At 40.5% G+C, this 20,956-nt stretch overlaps 1 protein-coding gene and 1 pseudogene across 2 annotated transcripts; both read right to left on the minus strand.

Moving 5' to 3' along the window:
• Positions 1-2,079: 2,079 nt before the first annotated feature.
• Positions 2,080-11,945, minus strand: rfwd3 (ring finger and WD repeat domain 3). 2 transcript variants are annotated; one of them, XM_028430932.1, is made up of 13 exons: positions 11,917-11,945; positions 10,190-10,490; positions 9,844-10,106; positions 8,448-8,503; positions 8,145-8,342; positions 7,932-8,023; positions 7,029-7,143; positions 6,074-6,314; positions 4,831-4,981; positions 4,568-4,744; positions 4,262-4,476; positions 3,362-3,576; positions 2,080-2,982 (listed from the first exon to the last, which is right to left on the minus strand). In XM_028430932.1, exons 2-13 carry the CDS (start codon positions 10,483-10,485, stop codon positions 2,839-2,841), a joined length of 2,163 nt encoding a protein of 720 aa, XP_028286733.1. In that variant the 5' UTR covers positions 10,486-10,490; positions 11,917-11,945; the 3' UTR covers positions 2,080-2,838. The 2 variants fall into 2 exon arrangements, with proteins under 2 accessions (XP_028286733.1, XP_028286732.1); XM_028430931.1 differs by lacking the exon at positions 11,917-11,945 and adding an exon at positions 11,218-11,386.
• Positions 11,946-13,063: 1,118 nt separating this feature from the next.
• Positions 13,064-16,893, minus strand: LOC114451573 (mixed lineage kinase domain-like protein; annotated as a pseudogene).
• Positions 16,894-20,956: the final 4,063 nt, after the last annotated feature.

The raw sequence follows: 20,956 nt of genomic DNA on the forward strand, positions 1-20,956 counted from the left end.
GAGTAAAGTTGCTGACGGATTTGTTTCCCTTTGGGACGGCAGTGGATAGCTCCTAAATAAATAACGGATCAGAAACGCATTTCCGTTGCCTATTATAATAATAATTCTTTATTACCATGTATTTAGTACTCAGGCAGTTCTTATTTTGTAACTTATTTTCATCACAGACATTCTTGGAGTTGGTTTAAATAGATTGTGTCGGTGTGTTGGACTGGTATCGATTCCTGTAATGTTTAATGAAGATTATTACCTGAAGAGAATGATCAGATTCAGACCAGGAAATTTGCTGAAACTAGAATACATTTTTGAATAAAATTTAGTGCAAGTAGCATCTTTTGATCTAAATGAATTTCATTTGTAGAGAGGAACTCATCAAAAGACAACACTGTTTAAGGAGTGTCTGCAAGTGTCTTTTTTATCACTGCATGCAAAAAGAAAATCTCCCAATATGATGTATGATTATTAAAAATGAGGTAAACAAATTTCTGGTTTTTAGATGTAAATTTCAGACCTGAATTCCTTTGGCTGATAATACATCTTTGAAAGCCAAGTACCACTGCACTGTACTTTGTAGTCTGTGAAGGCAGTGCAGTAGTAGTAGTAGTAGTTTAATTACCCTCTGTTCTGTTTAGGCAGCCACTGACATTGATGATCTGTGGATCGAACCTAGATTTCTGCAGCAAGCAAGTCTTCTTCACCTCCATCTACAGGAAGCTGATGGCTCAGGAGGCAGTCAAAAGCACACAGGCATGTAGTGAAAAAGGAGAAAAAGCTTACACTATAATCATCCAAATGACCTACGAAGGAATACTGGTCTTTTTTTTTGCAGTGTGCCTCCATTTAGATGTTGTTTGCATGTTGTAGTGTTTTTGTGTTGCTATAGCATTCAGATCGAGTGTCCCCAACAACATGGACTTCCTCAATATCACATTTGTCAGTAACACTGAATCAGGAGTCTCAATGGTAGGCCATTTTAGTACTTTGTTTTTGTGATTTCCATGTTGACAAATGTGAGTTAAATAAAGCTGCCCTGTCATACATCATTCCACACCTGCCATCCCTGACTGCATTTCTATGCATTTTGGACGCAGGTGTTCTTTTTACTTTAACAAACTTTACTTTAACACAGATGTTGTAGGCAGGAATAATATGCTGCAACAATCCTCAGATTAGCATTGAACCGGCACCTATGGTCCTTCCATGCGTCAAAAAAGAGCTTTGCAGGTGTACGTGTATTTGTGCACACCGTCGGCTGTTGTCATTGGCCTTTCCTGTAATTATTTATGGACACAAACAGGAAATCTCAGGCCTGCAACCTAGACAGAAAGAAAGCACATGGGACACAGATGATTTAACATACCAGTAAAATATGGATGACTCTAATAACTACATAATAAACTCTGGTTTGATGATGATCAGGAGCAGCTGTCTTGAGTGGCAGAGATCATTTTGATTTGGTGCACATGGAGAGGGAGGGACTAACAGATGGCACTTTGAGCTTGAGGACAGAAAAAGAGAGTGGCAGCATCTCTTGTTGTGGACTTGGTGCAGCCGACAGAGTTGAATAAATATTGACATGGCCCATTATAAAACTAAGCAGGGTAATTTAGATTATAGGTTTATATTTGTTTATTTTATAGCATGGAATACAGCATAAATGTACATAAATGGAATTTAAACAGAAATATATTAAAAATTTGATTGATTATGGCTCCTCCATATTAAGAGGGGCCAGTTGAGGTGCTTTAGGCATCTGGTGTAGATACCCCCTTGGGTTCCCCTACTTTAGAGGCCAACTCAGGACCTGCAGGAGGGATTGTGTCTACGGGCTAGCCTGGGAGCAGCTGGGGATTCAACCCTGACGGATTAAGCAGTTTGGGGTAAGGACAGCTACTTGTAGCCGTGCATGTGCCATTTTGATAAGTTGCAGTGGATAGCACTGTTGCATTAATATATTTTTATTGATATAATAGTCTTCTATTTTTGACATAATTATGGATTTTTTTTAATAATTAGATGTTGCAAGAGAGAACTGTTTGACTGATTGACTTTTACATAGTGAGCGTTCAAACAAATAAATGTAATCAAAAATAGCAATTTTTATTAACTTTAAAGTTGTACACAAGCAGCTGGTAACAAATATACATATATACAACTTAAGAAAAACAAAAAGTAAACATTTACAACAGCAGATTACTTTGGCACTTCTGGTTTAGAGGGCCAATCATAGAAATGAGACATCAGAGGTTGCGAGTTTGTGAATGACCAGATATCCAACAGATTTCTAATAAAAATTGCATGTTGAGCTCATTTTGGGTCACACTCAATAAAAACACCACCTTTTCACGGTTTTTCATGCATGTACAGATGATTTTACAAAACAACCCAATATTTCCCTAACCTCAGTAATCTCAGTTTAAAATGAATATTGAGTTACCTTGATTTCACTGTTGAAGTTAGGCACCATCTGACTCAAGATGTTGGTGGATTTAAGTACGACCCCCTTTGTAACTAGCTTCAGAAAGGCACTGCACTGAGTAATTATCAGCATTATTAATCTGACCTCTGATTCATGTAAACACAGTCTGATTACTTTCAGTGGAGAAAATGAAGGTTTTCATTTTCAGGAACATGAATGTTTGTTTTGACAACAAGAAACTAAACATGAGAAAGGTCTCCTCGGGCCAATCACTCCCAGTAATCTGTACTGTGTGTAAACATAAAAGTTTAGCAGCATTTAATGTCCTACAGTTCCACACAGGTGCCGGCTGTTGGACTGTAGTGTGTTTTTTTTTTCCATGGAGGAAACCACATAGCGTACAATAAGTCCTCCTTTATTCACTCCCACTTGTAGAGCTTCAGCATCTTCTCCGTGAGAGAGGCCAGAAAGTGCTCACCGTTAACCGAGAATGGGCTGATGTCCAACACAGGGAGGTCAGCTGGAAGCCTTTGGAGCAAGGAGCCGCTACTGGCGTCCCACACCTGAGGAAGAGGAGGAGGAATGAAGACAGAAACATGTGAAGGATGAAGTTAATAAAAAAATCCTACATAACAAATGTCAAATACAATTTAATTGGAGAAAATACAATCATGAGAAAAGTAAAAAAAAATATTGACCTAAATAAATGAGCAACGTAGAAGAAATAGTCTCATTAAATAACAATTTTAGATATAGCTTTGTAGGTTATAAAATGTAAAAAAATATATGAAGAAATATTAAAAATATTATAAAAAATAAAATGTGACATTGTTTTCATTTTGTAAACAACTACAGGGGAGCAGAGCTTTTGTTTTAAACTTTCAAACTACTTAGCAGGAAAGTTGCCTGACATTTCTTGACCACAGATACACGTTAACCAACCATGGTGGAGGTTGAGGCCTCGTCTCCGGCACAGACCAGTGTTCCGCCTCCGCCTGGACACTTGAAGACGGCGTTCTTGGTGAGCAGTTTACAGGACGAGCCGGCACTAAACGTCTGCACTGGCGAGCAGGAGCAGCTGGGCAGCTGGCTGGAATCCTGCTGAGGCGTCCGGTTCAGAGCCATCAGGACGCAACGTAGAAATGGGTTGGAGCGTCCTGTGGCAGAAAGAAAATAATACAGCTGGATTGTAAGTCATTTTAGTCTTTTTTTTTTTCTTTAACTAACTTAACTGCAGTGCAGATTTTACAGACTGATTTTTTCTCAAGCAACAGATATTTTTAGATCTTGGTAGGTAAATGTGATGTTTTTCTTCTAGCTCTAAATACAGTGTGAGCTGCTTGATTCTGAAAGCAATAGGCAGGAAATGCCTTGCTACCGAGCATACCCATACAGACTGTTGGCAGACAAATCGTTGTTGTTGTGGCCCATGTAACAGGAATGTGTAGTTACATATCTGGAGTCAGGCTACAACGTAGTGTTCTCTTTTATCAGGCCCATCTCCGGTGCTACCAAAAACACACAGTATTTACCCTAACATATTTATTGATTATATTGAGTCATTGCCCCTAGGGTCTCTTTTATAAATAGGGGATAAGAATTGAGGAAACATATTTTCAGTGTGTGTGCAGCCCTGTTTGTTTACCTGGCCCAATGGAAAGAAAGAACAACATAAACCTAAAATAAGTGTTTATACACAAGAAAGATAACCATCACTGTTATTGTGGGGGGTACAGATGAGGGGGAAGAGGGACTGCCGGATTTTGCATACTTGGAAATTACTAAAAGCATAAGAACAAGTACATTGCAGTACATTAGAAGTGGGCTGGGTCAAGGTCTTACCAGGTCTATATGTGACCAGACAGTGCCGGGTCTCTGTCTCCATCTGAATATCGATGCAGCCGGCGGTCTCAAGCGGCAGGATGTGTGGTCTGTAAGTAGTCTCATTCACCTGCTCCCAGAAACACCCACCCTCTAAAGAGCCGGCAATCAACCCGCCACAGGGGAACGAGCTGGATGCTGCCCGCGGGACGTAGCACAAAGATGCCACGGGACACCTGGAGACGGAGAACAGCAGGAGAGAATATTAAAAAAAAATATTCAAAATTTAAATAAATGGATAAATCTTTTTAAAAAAAGCATGTATACCTTGAACGTAGTGGCTGCAGCTCCTGCACATGTGTGCTGGTGTCTCTTGTGTCGTAGAGGAGCACTGAGCCATTGCTTAGACCAGCGTAGATGTAGTTGCTGTTGTCTAAACACCAACAGCAGCTCCACACTGGTTTACCTGCATTATAGGTCTGAACCACCGTGTTGGTCAGCAGACTGCAAGACACACAAACACACATATTACACTCACATATTCACAAGGAAAATGATGAGAAGTTGGAGGTGGTACAGTGTGTGCGCACCTGGTCAGTTTGATTGTGTTATCTAGGGCAGCAGACAGCAGCAGACTGTCGTTCTGTCTGTTGAAGGACAGACCTCTGATCTGTTTGCTGTGGATGGAAACGTACTGACTCGCCTTCATGTTCACCACGCTCACTTTCTTCACCCCACAACCTGAGGAGAAGCACAGAGTGGTGAGAGTCACTTTATTTTAGTTACTGTGGGCTTAGGGTTCACTGCAATATATATAAGCCCTGCACAGCACCATCATGGCTGGGAGTAAAGGGAAGTTAAACATGTCTTTACAAAGTTGTTACAAACACATGATCAGGAAAAAGAATAATACTAGTTGAATTTGTTTATTCTTTTTAGACTGAAATCAATACATGCAACATTTTATCCACATTTTCCACAGCTACATGACCACTGTCAAGAAGAGTTTCAGTCATGGATTCATAGTGCTGAAGAATTTAAAATTAGTTTTCTTCAGAATCTTGTAGCTACAAACTCAAGTTTGAGGTCTGATCACTTTGATCAGCGTTTTCAGTTTCTTCAAATGTTAAAGGAGTAAACTGAAGTTACATTTATGTGTAAAGCTCCTTTTAGACTGGGAAGAAAGCCCTACTACTATCTAGATTTTTTGTCTGCGATAGTAAAGGGTATAGAGGGTTTGCATGTGATGTCACAGGGGGTTACACCCAGCTGGCTTGTTTAGTGTCAGTGTTGTGTTGAACATCTTGGCCCATAAAAAGCACTAAAAACTTCTAAAAAGCGGAAGAGCTGTTGTGCAACTAAACATGAATAACAAGAAATCTGAGATCTGCTGAAATCTAAAGAGAAGAAAAAAAACAAATGGATTGTTGCAATTCATAGAATTCACCGGCTATAACATCAGTCTAACATACCTGACACCACCTTGGTTAAATGCTGTATGGACGACTCATCTAATAAACATTTGGCATTTTCATTTATTTTTGGTCACCGTTTATTCAAAAACAGCCCTGATAATAGACATCTGTAATTACACTCATAATTACCAGCCTCTCCCATGTCAAATAATGATATATCATGATAAAAATGGAACTTAAAACACTATCACTATTACTTTTTTCCAAACTAACTGCAGTTAGTCAGTTTTGCCATATTGCTAAAGCTGAACAAAAACATGCATCTGTAAACAGGTAGAATAGTTAAAGAGAGCTCCACTGCCTGGCTGCTAATGGGTTAACAACAGGAAAGACAAAGGAGAAAGGGATGAGGTCTTACCAGGAACCAGTGTGGAGTGTGGGGAAGGCTGCGAGGCCAAGAGGCAGCTCAGAGGTTCGCAGTAGGATAAAACCCTGCAGCCTCCAGCCTGAGACACCAGCACCGCCTTGGAGAAGCTGTACTGAGCAGTCCTGGAGCCATCTGCTCTCTGAGACAAACTGGGAAGGGAGGTCGACGAGGAAGAGGAGGACGACGAAGGCACAGAGCTTCTACCAGACTGGGCCACCAGGGCTCTCAGCTCCTAAATAACCAAGGAGAGTAGATGGCAGATTTAAAGTAAGAAGACAAGTAGCAGGAACCCATACTGTCAAATTCTAATAGAAAGAACAGGTTAATCAGTCTAATAATGATGCTGTGGGCACATGTGTGCACAAGTTCATATGCTGAAACCCTTTTCCAATGCTTTAGCTCTAGATTGTGTCTGACTTTGAGGCTAGTTTTCCAAAATGTATTTGAGGTGAGGGATTATGAGTATTGAACTAGTGTAGAAGCTATGAAGATACATTTGTGTACATTAAAAGTTGGCTTCAACTGAAGCAGGGGGAGGAGGGGAGGTAGAGCATGCAATAAAGAAGCACAAGACAACACTGTTTCATTCAAACATGTAGAGGAACCAATAAACACCTTGTCTGCTATACATTGCCCTCTTGTGGTGACAAACAGATACTACAGATAAACATGCACATGCAAATCTCTGTGGCATGAACCAGGCAGAAACCTTGAACTGGGCAGAAAAACTGCTCCTATGACAGAAAAAAACAAACCGTTTTTTTTTTTTAAATATATTGTTGATATCAAAAGTCAATCCTATATAATTATCTTTTTTATCATGTCCCATAATACTGTATTTAGTTCAGTTCAGTTCAGTTACCAAAAGAAAGTAAAGAAAAAAATAAAAATACACCAAAAGCATTGGGAAAATTACAGAAAATTGGAAATGTGTTAATATGGATACCTGCAGCTCTTGCTGTGCTTGCCCATATTTGTTAGTGACAACTTGAAGTTTGAGCCTGCACTGGGCTGACTCCAGTTCAGCCTTTCTTCTTAGAGCTTGCTCCTCCTCCAGAGACCTACACACACACACACACACACAAAAAAAATCATCTTTAGCTGGATTAACCTGGATTACAGTAGAAAAATAACTCAAACCTTTTTATACAGCGTTGCACTACAGAACCAGCCATTATTTGATAGGCATCTTTTTTATAATTCCATCCAAATAAGCAGGCAAATGTTACTTTGTAGAAATTCTACAAGTCATAACAGGGGGACATAATTATACCATACTTAATATATAATATATGTATAACATATGCAATATACCCATATACTATGTTATACCACCAATATACAATGTTGTGATGAATAAATGTTAGTGTAGATTTGCCTAAACCTGAGCTTAATTTAGCACTACAAACTCCAACAGTCTCCCCTGTTACTTATTAGTCAGTGTGGGCTCATTGTTTACTGCAATAATAAAAGTCCAGAAACGGCACAATCATAGCTACAAGTAGAAAGAACTTAAATGTGTCTTTGCGCTGTACAAAACCTGCAAATAACCTAATTACTCACTGAATTTTTGTCATGTGACAAATTGAAAAGAAACTGCTTATTGGTAGTTTTATTTCTCTGTGCTACAGATCTGGAAGGCACCAACCAGGGCATAAAAAAAAAATCGTACACCAGTTTTAGTGCGATTTTATAATTGGAATCAATAATCAAACTTAAAGTTACACCCAACAGGGCTTAATTCTAAGTGCTGCACTGGTCATAATGTTAAGCAAGTTGTAACGGCATACGCCCAGCTGGTGCGCTTTACTTGGTGTGTTTGCAGTTAAGCAGGCAGAACATCACTCACCTTTTCAAGCCCTCTTGCTCTGAGTTGTCCAGCGCTCTCAGCTTTGGAGCATAGAGAAGTACAATGTCTGAACGCTTTGCTTTCTTGTTGCACTAAAATCACAGGAAAATACACAACCAATTACATCATTTTCCCATTGTGAGAGAAATAAAGGTTTTCTTAATGTTCAATCATCATCCCCACATGTACTTAGGATCTCTCAGGCTCACTTACTTGTGGACATTTAGCAGCTGTGCCCTGAGATTTCAGCCAGCGCTGGATGCAGGTGTGGCCGAACAGGTGCCCGCAGCGCAGAGCGGCCAGCCTGTGTTCACCCGCTGTTGTCCATGCCTCGAAGCAAATGGTGCAGATGTCGCCTTCATTCTCCTCATTCTGGGAGGACTGGACTGAGGTCTGGGCTGCTGGAGTCGACTGCAGATGGAGATAAATTGAGATCAATTAAACAATAATCAAATACACAACATATATATGACAAAAAAACAGGCATGTAAGAGATGTAAAACAACCGACATTTACCTGGACATTCTCATTTTGAGCTTCTGTCCTCTCATCCTGTGTGATTGAAACGGGATCTAAAAAGACAAAAGTAACACTGTATTCAGTGGTATTCAGTTAAATGATGTGGAGCAGCACGTTCCTAACATAAGTTCAACGTCTGTCACCGTAAGCCAGAGTACGAAGAAAGCCGAAGATAGCGCAACGAGGACACAACGCCGGCTACAGCTGTATATAGTGCCCTCATATCAAATGAATGAACTCCGATCTTTATTTACGGACTCCACAGCAAGATAGGAAACATTACAACAGCAAAGTCTTCTCCAGCAGATATTGGAAAGAATTCCACTCTATTCACTATACAATCCACGATACGTTTAGTCAAACTAAGCGCTGGAAGGACGTAACGCAGGTTGATTTGCACAGACGTACATTTAAATGTGGAATTGTCCAGTTTGTTGTAATGTTTTTTTCTGCTGCTGTTCTACAGTATGAGTGAAAACATGCACTAGTGTGTGACATATTCCAGTCACAGGTTAATTTGCACAGACACTTTATTTAACTTGAAATAATCACTGATGTGACTTTTCTGAACTTACTTACCAGCTAAACCTGTTAGAATGAAGTAGTTAACTTGACTGATGATTTGTCGGTATCATGCTAGAACACTGTGCCGATTTAGAGTCAAAAACATGTACGTGCAATTGTCATCAATTAATCGTCAAATTAATCGTTATCGGCTAAATGCCACAACTAATCGTGATTAATTTTTTTGCCAATATCGCCCAACAATAAAACAAACAATAAAACAAACTGTTGCTATAGCTGCACTACAAAGCAACAAACGTTGCTATAGCTGTACTACAACTGCACATGCTCCGCAGTTGCATCATTCATGTATACATGTATGTATACTGGAAAATCCTACACCTCCCACTTGGCCTACTGATCCTGGGATCCAAGTAGGCCACCATAGCATGTCAGGTTTGTAAATATGACATTTCACCCCATGCTTATGCACTTTTATTTATATATGGGGGTGCTACATCTTAACATAACTAACCAAGTAATCAAAGTGGTTTTAATGTCCATTAACAACACAAATTGTTCTTAATGACATTGTGAGATCCTTCACCGAAACGCACCACCAGCCTCAAAGAAGTCTGGCAGTGGGGAGGTCTAAGAATAACTTAGGTAAAACCTATTATAAGATACACTGTAATCCATTGGGAGGAGCAGTACAGGGCTGCATGGTACCAGGCAGGGGCACCTGGCAGATTCACCAGATTGTGTTTATGATCTTGTTTATACAGCATGACTGTTTATACAATGTCCATTTTCCACAAGTGTAAATTTGTTCCATATCACGCAGCCCCAATTCAGATCATTAACCCCATTGAATTTTGATGCGACTTACTGGTTGTGCTTCCTTCCTGTGGTCGACTATGCTGGATGATGGCACCAACGTTTGAACCGATAGGCACAATGTGGTTAACAGGCTCCGCAACTGCTGGTGGCCCTTCTTCATCACCCACCTCCTCTTCCTCAGACTCACTGGCCTCCGTGGTGCTGCCGGACTCTGGCTCAGCCACGCTGGCGGCCGGCGCTCGTAGCAGAAAATCCGGGAATCCTCTGGAGGATGCTGCAGTCTGGCTGGGATAGTGCACCCTGAGGCCCTGTCTGCAGCAGAAACACTGGTTTAACATATTGTTTACGCTTTTCAAGACAGCATAAGCCGAGCCTTCTCTGTGCAATTCTGCTACCTGAGTCTCCTCTGAATGGGTGCCCCCTGAGCTGCTGTAGGTGTAGCTGCACTGCCAGTTACCGCCCGCTGACTAAATGCCCAGGTGGCAGGAAGCCTAGGTGGTGCCCGAGCAGCTGCCTGTCTCCTTTCATTACCATCGTCCTCTTCATCCTCTTCTACTTCGGTGCTGCTGCCAGAGTCTGAGATGACAAGTGGTGCGTTGGTTTCAGCAGCCTGCACTGCCACAGGAACCTCAGGCTGTCCAATGGCTCCTTCCTGTGACTCCACAGGGGAGTCTACCTCCATGGCCTCCATCAACACTGTACAAAAGATGGTTAGTCTTTAATGCTAACAGCAACAAAGAACTTTTTTGGAGCATTAAAACATTTAACACAACATGGGCTCTGATTAAGTTGATAGTATTTTGAATACATAATGCTATTTGATCAGCTACACAACCTACAACAAGGCGCTTTGAAAAGCTTGACCCTCTGTCATGTAAATCAGCACAGCAAGCTGTTCAACAAACTTCTATTCAGAACTGATTAAACTGCTCCGACTTTCTCCACTGACAGGCGATACTATCTGATGCCTTCAGGCGACAAGGTGGTGCGGTGCTTCGCACAACTACAGCCCGAGGATAACGAGGCCTCCAAACAAAACCCCGGCTCACCGGTGGCAACAGTTCAAACTTCAGTCATTTTGATATTTATTGTGGTTTACTGGAATAATAACGCCGTAGAATAACATGTGTCATTGCGATTTTTGTCTTGTTTGATCTCCTGCTGACCCTGAACGCCTCAACATAGCTAGCAACTGGGGGGAGTTGCTTTTGCAAAGACGCAATTTATTTATTGTACTGGGTGTTTGTTATGCGCACATATACATAACACTAATAGTGACTGTGGTGTTACAGTAAATCGAAAACAGTAAATAGGCTAACAGATCAGCTTGGTTACCTCGTTACCGCGAATAACGTAGCTAACAATCTAGCTAACTTGGTCACTTGCGTTAGCAGCAGCACCGCGATGGCAAGTAAGCACCTACCTGTAAAGGTTTAACAGCGTCTGATCCCACACTGAAAGACCACAAACTGTAACAACATGTCAGCACCACAAACAAACAAATATAACGTGACAAACTAGTGGCGGGTTTATGGGTTACGTCTAATACACAAAACAGTTCAGTCAAGCCCGCGACCAGGGCTCGAATCTCCCGGCGCCTGTGTGCTCTGCCCGCCCCATCCTGCAGTGATGTCACCGCCAAAGATCGTTTGTGGTGAAGATGGGTGCCATGGATGGAATGAAATCAGTCAATTAATGTAGATGGCGTTGTGTAGTAGTCAGGATGAAGTGTATAAAGGGCAGATTATGTTGGAGTCTGGCGGGAATATTATGTTGCTATTTAGAGCTGCATTCATTCATTTAGTTTCCATTGTTGTCCTCATGCGTAAATGGACATACCACTTTCTTTCATACCACTATTGGAGATGCGCACTGAGCCAGTGCATTGTCCAAAAGTAGATCTCCATTACAGGAAATATGAACGGACTAAAATAATCACATATCATCTTTAAAATTAATTTGTACCATGTTTAATAAACACAATTAAAAACATATTTGAAATGTACTCATACAAGTTATAGGCAAACTAGTCAACAAGTCTGAATAAACGGAATGTCTTAAGGGATATTTCTCCTCCCATGACATCATGATTGAAGGACATTATACACACAGACCACAACACCTTCGCTTGTTCTGCATGGGACGTCGACGGCTGTGTCTCAATTCAGGGTCTGCGCAGGGTCGTCTTCTTCTTCGTCTTATTCGTCTTCTTCTTCTTCTTCTTCTTATGGATTCCGTGCAGACTGAATGCCCGATGGCACACTGCTGCCTCTTTCGGTGTGGCGGTTTATGTCCATATTGAACAAAGATCTTGTATTAACAGTAGGATGTCTCACTCCTGCGTTCATGCACCCTTCAACAAGCAATGACCAAAGTAATCAGCAGAAAGTGCGACGTCGGTCTTCACTAAGGCAAATTCCTAGTAATTTACTAATGTGAATCCTCCTCACTTAGTTTACTTTAGTTTAGTTTATTAAGATCCCCATTAGCTGCTGCAAAAGAAGTAGCTATTCTTCCTATGGTCTAGACTTCAAAAAAGTATTCTTATAACACAAAACAATACATTATACAGACAAAAGGGAGTGCACACATTCATACATGACAGTACAGCAACGTACTAAAAAAAAACAATAAAACAACATGGCAATAAACACAATTCTGATTCTGATTCTGAGTAATTACATGATTTTTTTTAATTAAACACTTCAGACAAACTACCTCAATGGTAGTTTTGACAATTTCAAATACATTTCATGTATTATTGTGAGCTCAGTTTTCAGGAGGACCCCAAAGAACTCAAAGGTTAAGATATATAAAACTAAATGCAACCTTTAATAAAATAAAACTAGGAAATAAAAACATAACAAGGAATAGACAAACTGACAAAGGGGAGCACAGACCTTAAATACACAAGGAAGGGTTAAGAAGACACAGCTGAAACACATTAGATTGGGGAAAACAGTCACAATGGAGGAAAAACACCAGGAAGTAAAACAAACAAGAAATGTAATGAAATGTGGTGGATTGAATTGGTTGGTTTATTTTCATTATAATCCTTGGCTTTCTGTTGTGTATTATTATGTATTTTATAAAAGCAAAACAATTCATTATTACTGATGTTGCATCTGAAAATATTTGTGTTAAACCCATCTCTCATATCTTCTTGAATAATATTTACTGACAATGTATTCCATCTTATCCTGACTCTGTAACTGTTCTTTGTATCATACTTGTGTGCACTTTTGGCAGCATGAGCCTTCTTTCTTCTTTCATATCTTGTTAAGCTGAGAAGAAAATCCTTTGATACAAAACAGATTAAATTTAAGGAAGCCGTCGTAGGCACGGCAGGCATTGATCAGCTGCCCCAGTGCTTCAGGGCAGTCATCAGGAAGGTCCTCTTGATATTTCTCTTGGCCCACTTTTTGTAGAATTTCTTCATCTGTAAGTCCAGGAAGAGTGTGAGAAATTAGATTTGTCTTTTTATTGTATGTGTGATGTGTGGAAGCTGGAAATCTCAACATGTGTTTGATGATATGGATGGGGGGGGGGGGGGGGGGGGTAATGAAAAGTAGTGGAAACAGTTGAAATGAATAAATAAGTAGTATACTTTGAATGTCATCAGTGTTGTAATTAAAGTGAAAAACATAAATTATGTTGCTTCAGTATTTAAGTGTTGTCCTGTTTATTTTTCAGTTTAGTTTGTGAGTTACATTTATTCCCACCAAACCTGTACATATTTATCAACATTTAGACATAATAATATGCAAACATGTTCTCTCTGTTAATGACTACACTACTGACAACCAGTCACAGGATTTCTTAGAGAGACATGACACCACATGTGGTGCTCTGCAGATACTCACCATTAAAAGGTTTCTTTCTTGTTGCTACTTCCCACAGGACAATTCCAAAACTGAAAGACAACAAGACAGCAAAAAGTGTTTCTGTTCAATTAGATTCATTCTTTCGTAGCATTACAAACTGAAAGTGAAGTGACAGGTCAGCTGTTTGGCAAGTTTTGGAAACACTACTGAATAAATGTCGACTTCACAGAAGGCAGCTGTACATATCTTATCAAATATGTAGACCAGGGGACCCTGGTTGGTGCTGACCTGTAAATCTCACACTGTAGATGTTGTTGAGGCTGCTGAGCATGTTGGGGGAGCTGTAACACAGGGACCAGATCTCTTTTTTGTCTTCATGAAGGTTTTATATTTAGATCAAATCAGAGATTCAGATCAGGGTTCAGATTTGTAGATTCTACAGCTCTTTCCCACCCATCACAACGATCAGTATTTTAGCAGTAACCTGGTTTTTATTTAGCAAGTTTTGCCATTTCCTGTTTTATTTTCTACTTCCCTTCCCTACTCCTGTTTCTTGTTGCTTTCCTTCTTTTTTCCTTGTGTGTCTCACATTCAGAAATATTCTGATGACATAGCAATTGTGGCATGAGTCAAGAGAGAGAATGAGGGGGAGTACAGGGAACTTATTGCTCACTGACTGGGGTGAGAGCAACGGTCTAAGTAGCTGTACAAAACAGGACAGAGCAGACTCTTCTTTCTTAGAAGATTGAAGTCTTCTGATGTGTGTAATAAGATGCTGCACATTATATAGGAGGTCATTGATTCCTGCTGCCATAAGACTGTATAACAGCTCCTCTTATTCTGGGCACTATTACGGATATTAAGGTTAATCTCATTACAGTCTAGAATAAAAAAATGCCTTCAGCTTTAGATCCTGTCTTTGAATCTACATGATGTCTGCTGATGTCCCACACATGTCTCATCTCACTAACTAGTCTTTAAATACCATAAATGGAAAGTAAAAAAATAATGAAATACCATTAAAATTTTCACAGTAACAAGCTTCTTATTTATTGCTGACATCTGTTGGTTATTAAGACATGATCAGAGTCCCTCAGGAAGTCTCTGGATTATTATCAAAATATAAGTTGTTTTAAATGAAGTGTAGCATCTAGCCAGATGGCAGAGACCAAATTGGAGCTAAATTAATTGATGAATTCATAGAGATAAACTGTGTGCCAAATCAGGGGCTGCACCCTTTAAAGGACACATTTGTAGAACTGTTTGACATTTGACTGTTAGAGCTTTCAATTCAAACTGCTCCTTTAACACATTCAAGCAAAAGGACTTGTTAGGGTTTCTTGAAGACATTTAATTGCTTCATCTCTTCAGAACTAATAAAGCTGTTTGGAGGGTAGTGTTAGGAAGACATTTCACTAGTGAGGATGTTGGGATAACATTTAGCTTCTCCTTAAAGCAGCTTTGTTTAGTTCAGAACTAATGAATCTGCTTGGAGGAACATGTTGTGTCATAAAGTCATAATAAAAAGGTCTTTCATAGACCAGCTGTCTTATTTATCATACATTAGTGCAACCTTCCATTTCTATAAAGCACACCTCTTAGTGCATCACGTTCTTCAAAGGATGCTACCCCCTACGAGCACACAGCTCCAGAACAGCAAATTACATGACCATGTATTTGCATGTAAGCATGAGCAAATTTACAATTTAGGGATTTTATAGAATTTTTCCATCAATGACATCAGACAAAGAATTTGTATGTGCAGACTCACCGATAGAGTCCCCGTGCTGCATCCAGACACATGCGAGCTTTCATGGTCCAGGACAGGCAGTCTGAGTCCAGAACCTGTTGAAGACTTCCTTTCTCACAGTACTCCATGATGATGAGAAACTGGGGGATGGGTCTTGCATCCCTCTCGTCCTCAATGCAGATACCAAACATTCGCAGGATGTTGGTTGACTGAAACTGCTTCATAGTTTCGGTGTCCTTTTTGAATTCAGACTTCACCTTCCTACATAAGGAGAAACAGGGTGTTATCTTACAGTAAATAAGAACCAAGGTGTGTATGTTGTTTGAACACTGTGCTGATCAGTGGTACAGACTCTGCGTTGGTGTTCAGAGGGTATCTCTTGATGGCCATTGGGAATCCACAGAATTCTCCTTTGTAGACCTCTGAGCTTGATGTTTTCATAAAGGGCTCTTTGGGATGATTGTATGTTATCTCACATGGTTTAATCTCTCGGATGGCCTCACTAGTGATGCTGGGCTTATTTACTGTAAAAGCACAAGTGATAGGTCAGGTGGAATCAAGAGCTGGACCAACCCAAGGTTTCTACCCCATCATATGCAGGACTAAAACTTTTTCTGAATTTAGGCCTTGCATGACAGCAGAGCGCTGAGGTTGACACTTTTAGGTTCCTTTAGAGGCATCCATTTTTCCCCCTAGCCACCCATCTACCTGATGCATCCTTGTATCATAAAAGTGTCATAAATCCACATGTGAATGCTCTGCTCGGGCTACAGCTATCCAGTATATTTATATATAAAGGCATGTTTATATTTTCTATATATTTATGATGGCATACTCACATGTTTCCACAGTGTTTCCCACACTGACTTTGAGTTTCAGGCGTGCTGAGGAGCAAACACACACTGATCACACACCCTGAATCCTTAATCCTGTATAGTCTGATTTCATGTGAACTTTAATGTCCGTTTAGCAACAATCCAATTCGGTCAGTCCAGTTACAGTAAAAAAAAAACAACATAAACTATGAAAAGGCCTTTTATGGTTTGCTGCCTATACCTCATTCATGCTTTTGAAACTTTTAGTTTCACTTACATCTCTTCAGCTCAGTAATGTCCTCCACTTCATCTTCTTTCTCTTTGGAGGTCTGCTCGAACAGCTTGTGCAGCATGTTCCTGTGCTCAACCTGCAGAGCTCCAGACAGGACCTGAAAGGCGTCATTGAGGCAATCGCTGACACTACTGAACTCGCCTTCCTGGTTGCCAGACTTCAGGAAGCGCTCCCACCAGTTGGCCGCAGTGTATTTTTTAATTACCTCTTGTGCTGACTCCAGAGTGATGCAGAGCTCTCTGAGAGCTTTTTCTACATCAGCAGAGGTTTGGGTTTTCTTCCTGTATGGACCTCACCAACCCCTCCAACCCTCTGACCCACTGAGAAACACGGTGGCAGCACTTTTTATTGGCTTTCACATTCTCAACCAGTTTGTAGATCTCTGAGGCATGGACAGGATAGGATCTATGAAGTCCATGGTAAACTAAACACAGAGAGAAAGGCAATGTGTTCAAACCAAGTAAGCTTATAAGAACATTATAACTACACACTTAAAAAATAAAGGGAACACTAAAATAACACATCCTAGATCTCAATGAGTGAAATATTCCAGTTGAAAATCTTCATTCATTACATAGTGGAAAACAGAACAAAATAACTGTAAACATAAAATTGATCAATATAAATCAAAATTATTAACCCATGGAGGTTTGAGTTTGGAACCATATTCAAAATAAAAGTGGAAAATCACATGATCTAACTTGAGTGTAAAATCCTCAAGACAAGTCAGAATGAGGCTCAGTAGTGTGTGTGGCCGCCATGTGCCTGTATGACCTCTCTACAACGCCTGGACATGCTCCTGTGGATGATGAGGTGGCAGATGCTCTCCTGAGGGATCTTCTCCCAGACCTGGATTAAAGCATCAGTCAACTCCTGGACAGTCTGTGGTGCAACGTGACGTTGGTGGATGGAACGAGACATGATGTCCCAGATGTGCTGAATTTGATTCAGGTCTGGGGAGCAGGCAGGCCAGTCCATAGCATCAATGCCTTCATCATGCAGGAGCTGCTGACACACTTCAGCCACATGAAGCCTAGCATTGTCATGCATCAAAGGAACCCAGGGCCCACTGCACCAGCATATGGTCTCACAATGTGTCTGAGGATCTCATCCTGGTAGCTAATGGCAGTCAGGATACCTCTGGCTAGCACATATAGTGCTGTGCGGCCCTCCAAAGAAATGCTTCCCCACATCATTACTGACCCACCACCAAACCGGTCATGCTGGAGGATGTTGCAGGCAGCATGGCATTTCCAGACTCTGTCACGTGCTCAGTGTGAACCTGCTCTCATCCATGAAGAGCACAGGGCACCAATGGTGAATCTGCCAATCTTGCTGTTCTCTGGAAAATGCCAATCACCCTGCACACTGTTGGGCTGTAAGCACAAGCCCCACTTGAGGATGTCGGGCCCTCAAACCACCCTCACGGAGTCTGTTTCTGACAGTTTGAGCAGAAACATGCATATTAGTGGCCTGCTGGAGGTCATGTTGCAGGGCTCTGGCAGTGCTTCTCCTGTCCCTCCTTGCACAAAGAAGGAGGTAGTGGTCCTGCTGCTGGGTTGTTGCTCTCCTACGAACACCTCTGGACACTGTGCTGACAGACACAGCAAACCTTCTTGCCACAGCTCGCATTGATGTGCCATCCTGGATAAGCTGCACTACCTGAGCAACTTGTGTGGGTTGTAGACACCGTCTCATGCTACCACTAGGGGTGAGACAAAATGCAAAAGTGAGCAAAACATTAGGCAGAAAGGATGAGAACAGAGAAATGGTCTGTGGTGAGCACCTGCAGAACCTCTCCTTTATAGGGGTTGTCTTGATAATTAGTTTGATTGCTGCAAAGCAATCAAACTCTTGTTCTTCACCCTCTTTTTTTTCTTTCTTTTTATTCTTCCGTACATTTTTGGCGCAGCTTATCTTCAGCATACATTGACCGATTTCAGTCATTCAACTATCAAAATGTCCATCTGATAGAGGACATTTCGGGTCAACTTCGAGTTTCTTTTAAAAAATTATAATTTTTCAAATATTAAGCAATTTCTTCTTCATTTTAACATGGATCCAGATCCACCTTCCATGGATCCAGATCCACCTTCAACTTTGACATGTAACTAGTTCCACATGCTTTCAGCTACAAAACCGTTCAAACATCATTCTGTTCAGCTCTTCGGGGGCTATTAAACTTGTATTCGGATTTGTTCAAATATGTTTCGTTTTCAAAATATTAATAAAAATTCAAAAGCCATTTCCAATGAGGGTCATCTGCCAAATGTATCTCCTCCTACAAAATTTCAAGCTACAGACTCCATTTAACTTTAGTCTTAAAACGTTCACAAGATGTCGCTCTATCAAACTTGTATTCATTATGAAGGAAAAATGGTTAGTTTTCTGATGGTGTGACTCTTGAAACCAAGAACCAAACTGTTTTGCCTGTAGAGCTAGCTGTTCAGGGAGAGTGCCAGTCTTTTCCTCATTAAGAGCCTATATAAATGGTCAAACCACTGAAATACAGCAAACTTATTTTCTAACTCGCCGCCATCTCCACATTTTTCCTGGATTAACATGAGATCGCACACATTTGTAGAGCAAATGGTTGTGATGCTCGCGTTTTTAAATTTTTTGTCTAAGTGCTTTGGTTTGGACACACGAAGCAGTTGTTCGGAGGGTGCAAACCCCATTAAAATACATGGGATCTGCCCTGAGAGGAGTAACAGCAGATTCACACAGGTGTCTTGTCCTGTATACTACTTTTCCACATTCAAATCACACAGCCTGTGCTTCTTATAATCATATGATACTATTCCAGCCTCAGACCTTTTATATGGTATATTCACAGGCTATTCTTTAGGGTCAGTGACTTCATACTGTTCTTCTCTTCAGCTGTTTCTTTTTCATATCTTGTTAAATGTTAAAACGTTTTCTACTTCAAAATAAGAGAAAGGCAATGCTTCAGCTGCAGCGATCAAACGTGCATTTTCTTTAGGAAATGCTTTTCTAGTTACCTCTCATTTCCACCTGTTGTCTGCAGCTGAAATTGATTCACAATCAGTGTTGCTTCCTAACTGGACAGGCTGATTTCACAGAAGTGTGATTGACTTGGAGATACATTGTGCTCTTCAACTGTTCCCTTTATTTTTTGAGCAGTGTATATAATTTAATGGTCACAGGCAAGGCAAGGTGGCTTTGCAGCATAATTTATACACTAGACAACTCAAAGTGCTTTACAGAAATAACATGAATTATCATGAAAATAAAATCAGATTTAAAACGAGAATTAAAGAGAGAATGTTAATAGCGTCTTGGTCAGAGTTAAGGACTGGCTGATATCATCTTGGTTGCATTAATGTCGGACTTTCATTTTCATGAAAGACAGAGAAGTGCAAAGAGATTTCAGACCTGGAGTAATGGGCTCATTATTTCTGGTTTTGTTTGTTTAACAAAGCTGCTGTACAGCCCAGAGGGCAGACTGTTACACTGATGCACGTTCTCTCTGCAGTGTGGAGGTTTTTCAGGGTACTCCCGCTTCCTCCCACATACCCTCTAAATAAACGGTAAAATGAAAGTTACTTGATAATAGGAGCAGATTCCTCATTACCACATTACCAATGTCAGGAGAACAGTTTCAGCTGCAGCAGAAATGTTTGTCTCCAGCTAAACTGCAAAACCACATGACAGTAAAGACTGCAGCTAATTCAGACGTGATTAACTGCACTCGACCTATTTCTATACAGCAAACTAAAGCATACTATCAAACTAACCTCCTCGACTCAAATCCATAAACAAAAGACCATCTTTCAGCAGAGCATTTTACTTTAAATGAAAACAGAAAAAAACAATTACCGTACCTATTACAGAAGTGTTCTGTGTTCTAAAGCTTTATCTCTGGCTCAGTATTTCCCACCCCTTTTCCCATCTCTCTCCGAGTGAGAGAAACAGAAAGTACTTAACTTTCTATATGTGACTACTCAACCCAGGAAATACATACATATTACAAGTCCTTTAGAATTTACTCTTACTACTTTACCTTATTTTATATTTCTAACCTGTTTTTTGAGTATACATGGAGCACCTGGAATGAAAGCAATTTCCCCCTGGGATCAATAAAGTAATTCTGATTCTGATTATTCAGCTGTATGTCATCTACACCACATTTTACTTCCCCCCTCAGTGTAGCAACCTTTATAAATGAATCTCAGCCAGGGAGCTCTGTACAGTTAGTACAATCGCACATTCACAGCTATCATTAATCAGACATCTCTGTTCAATAGATCTGTGTAGAAGGTCAATGTCTTGGCTTTTTCTAAGTTTTGTTCTTCATAAAGGGGTTGAGTGTATGGGTGGCCGTCTCACACACACTTCCGACACATCTTTTGTAGTATTGTACTTGATTTATTTTCCAAAACGATGAACAAAGAAAGGTCTTAAAAAATACAAAATATCTTAATACAAACGAAAGTTCACAAAAACTAATCAAACCTGGC

Source organism: Parambassis ranga, chromosome 19, assembly GCF_900634625.1.
Source record: "Parambassis ranga chromosome 19, fParRan2.1, whole genome shotgun sequence".
NCBI lineage: Eukaryota > Metazoa > Chordata > Actinopteri > Ambassidae > Parambassis > Parambassis ranga.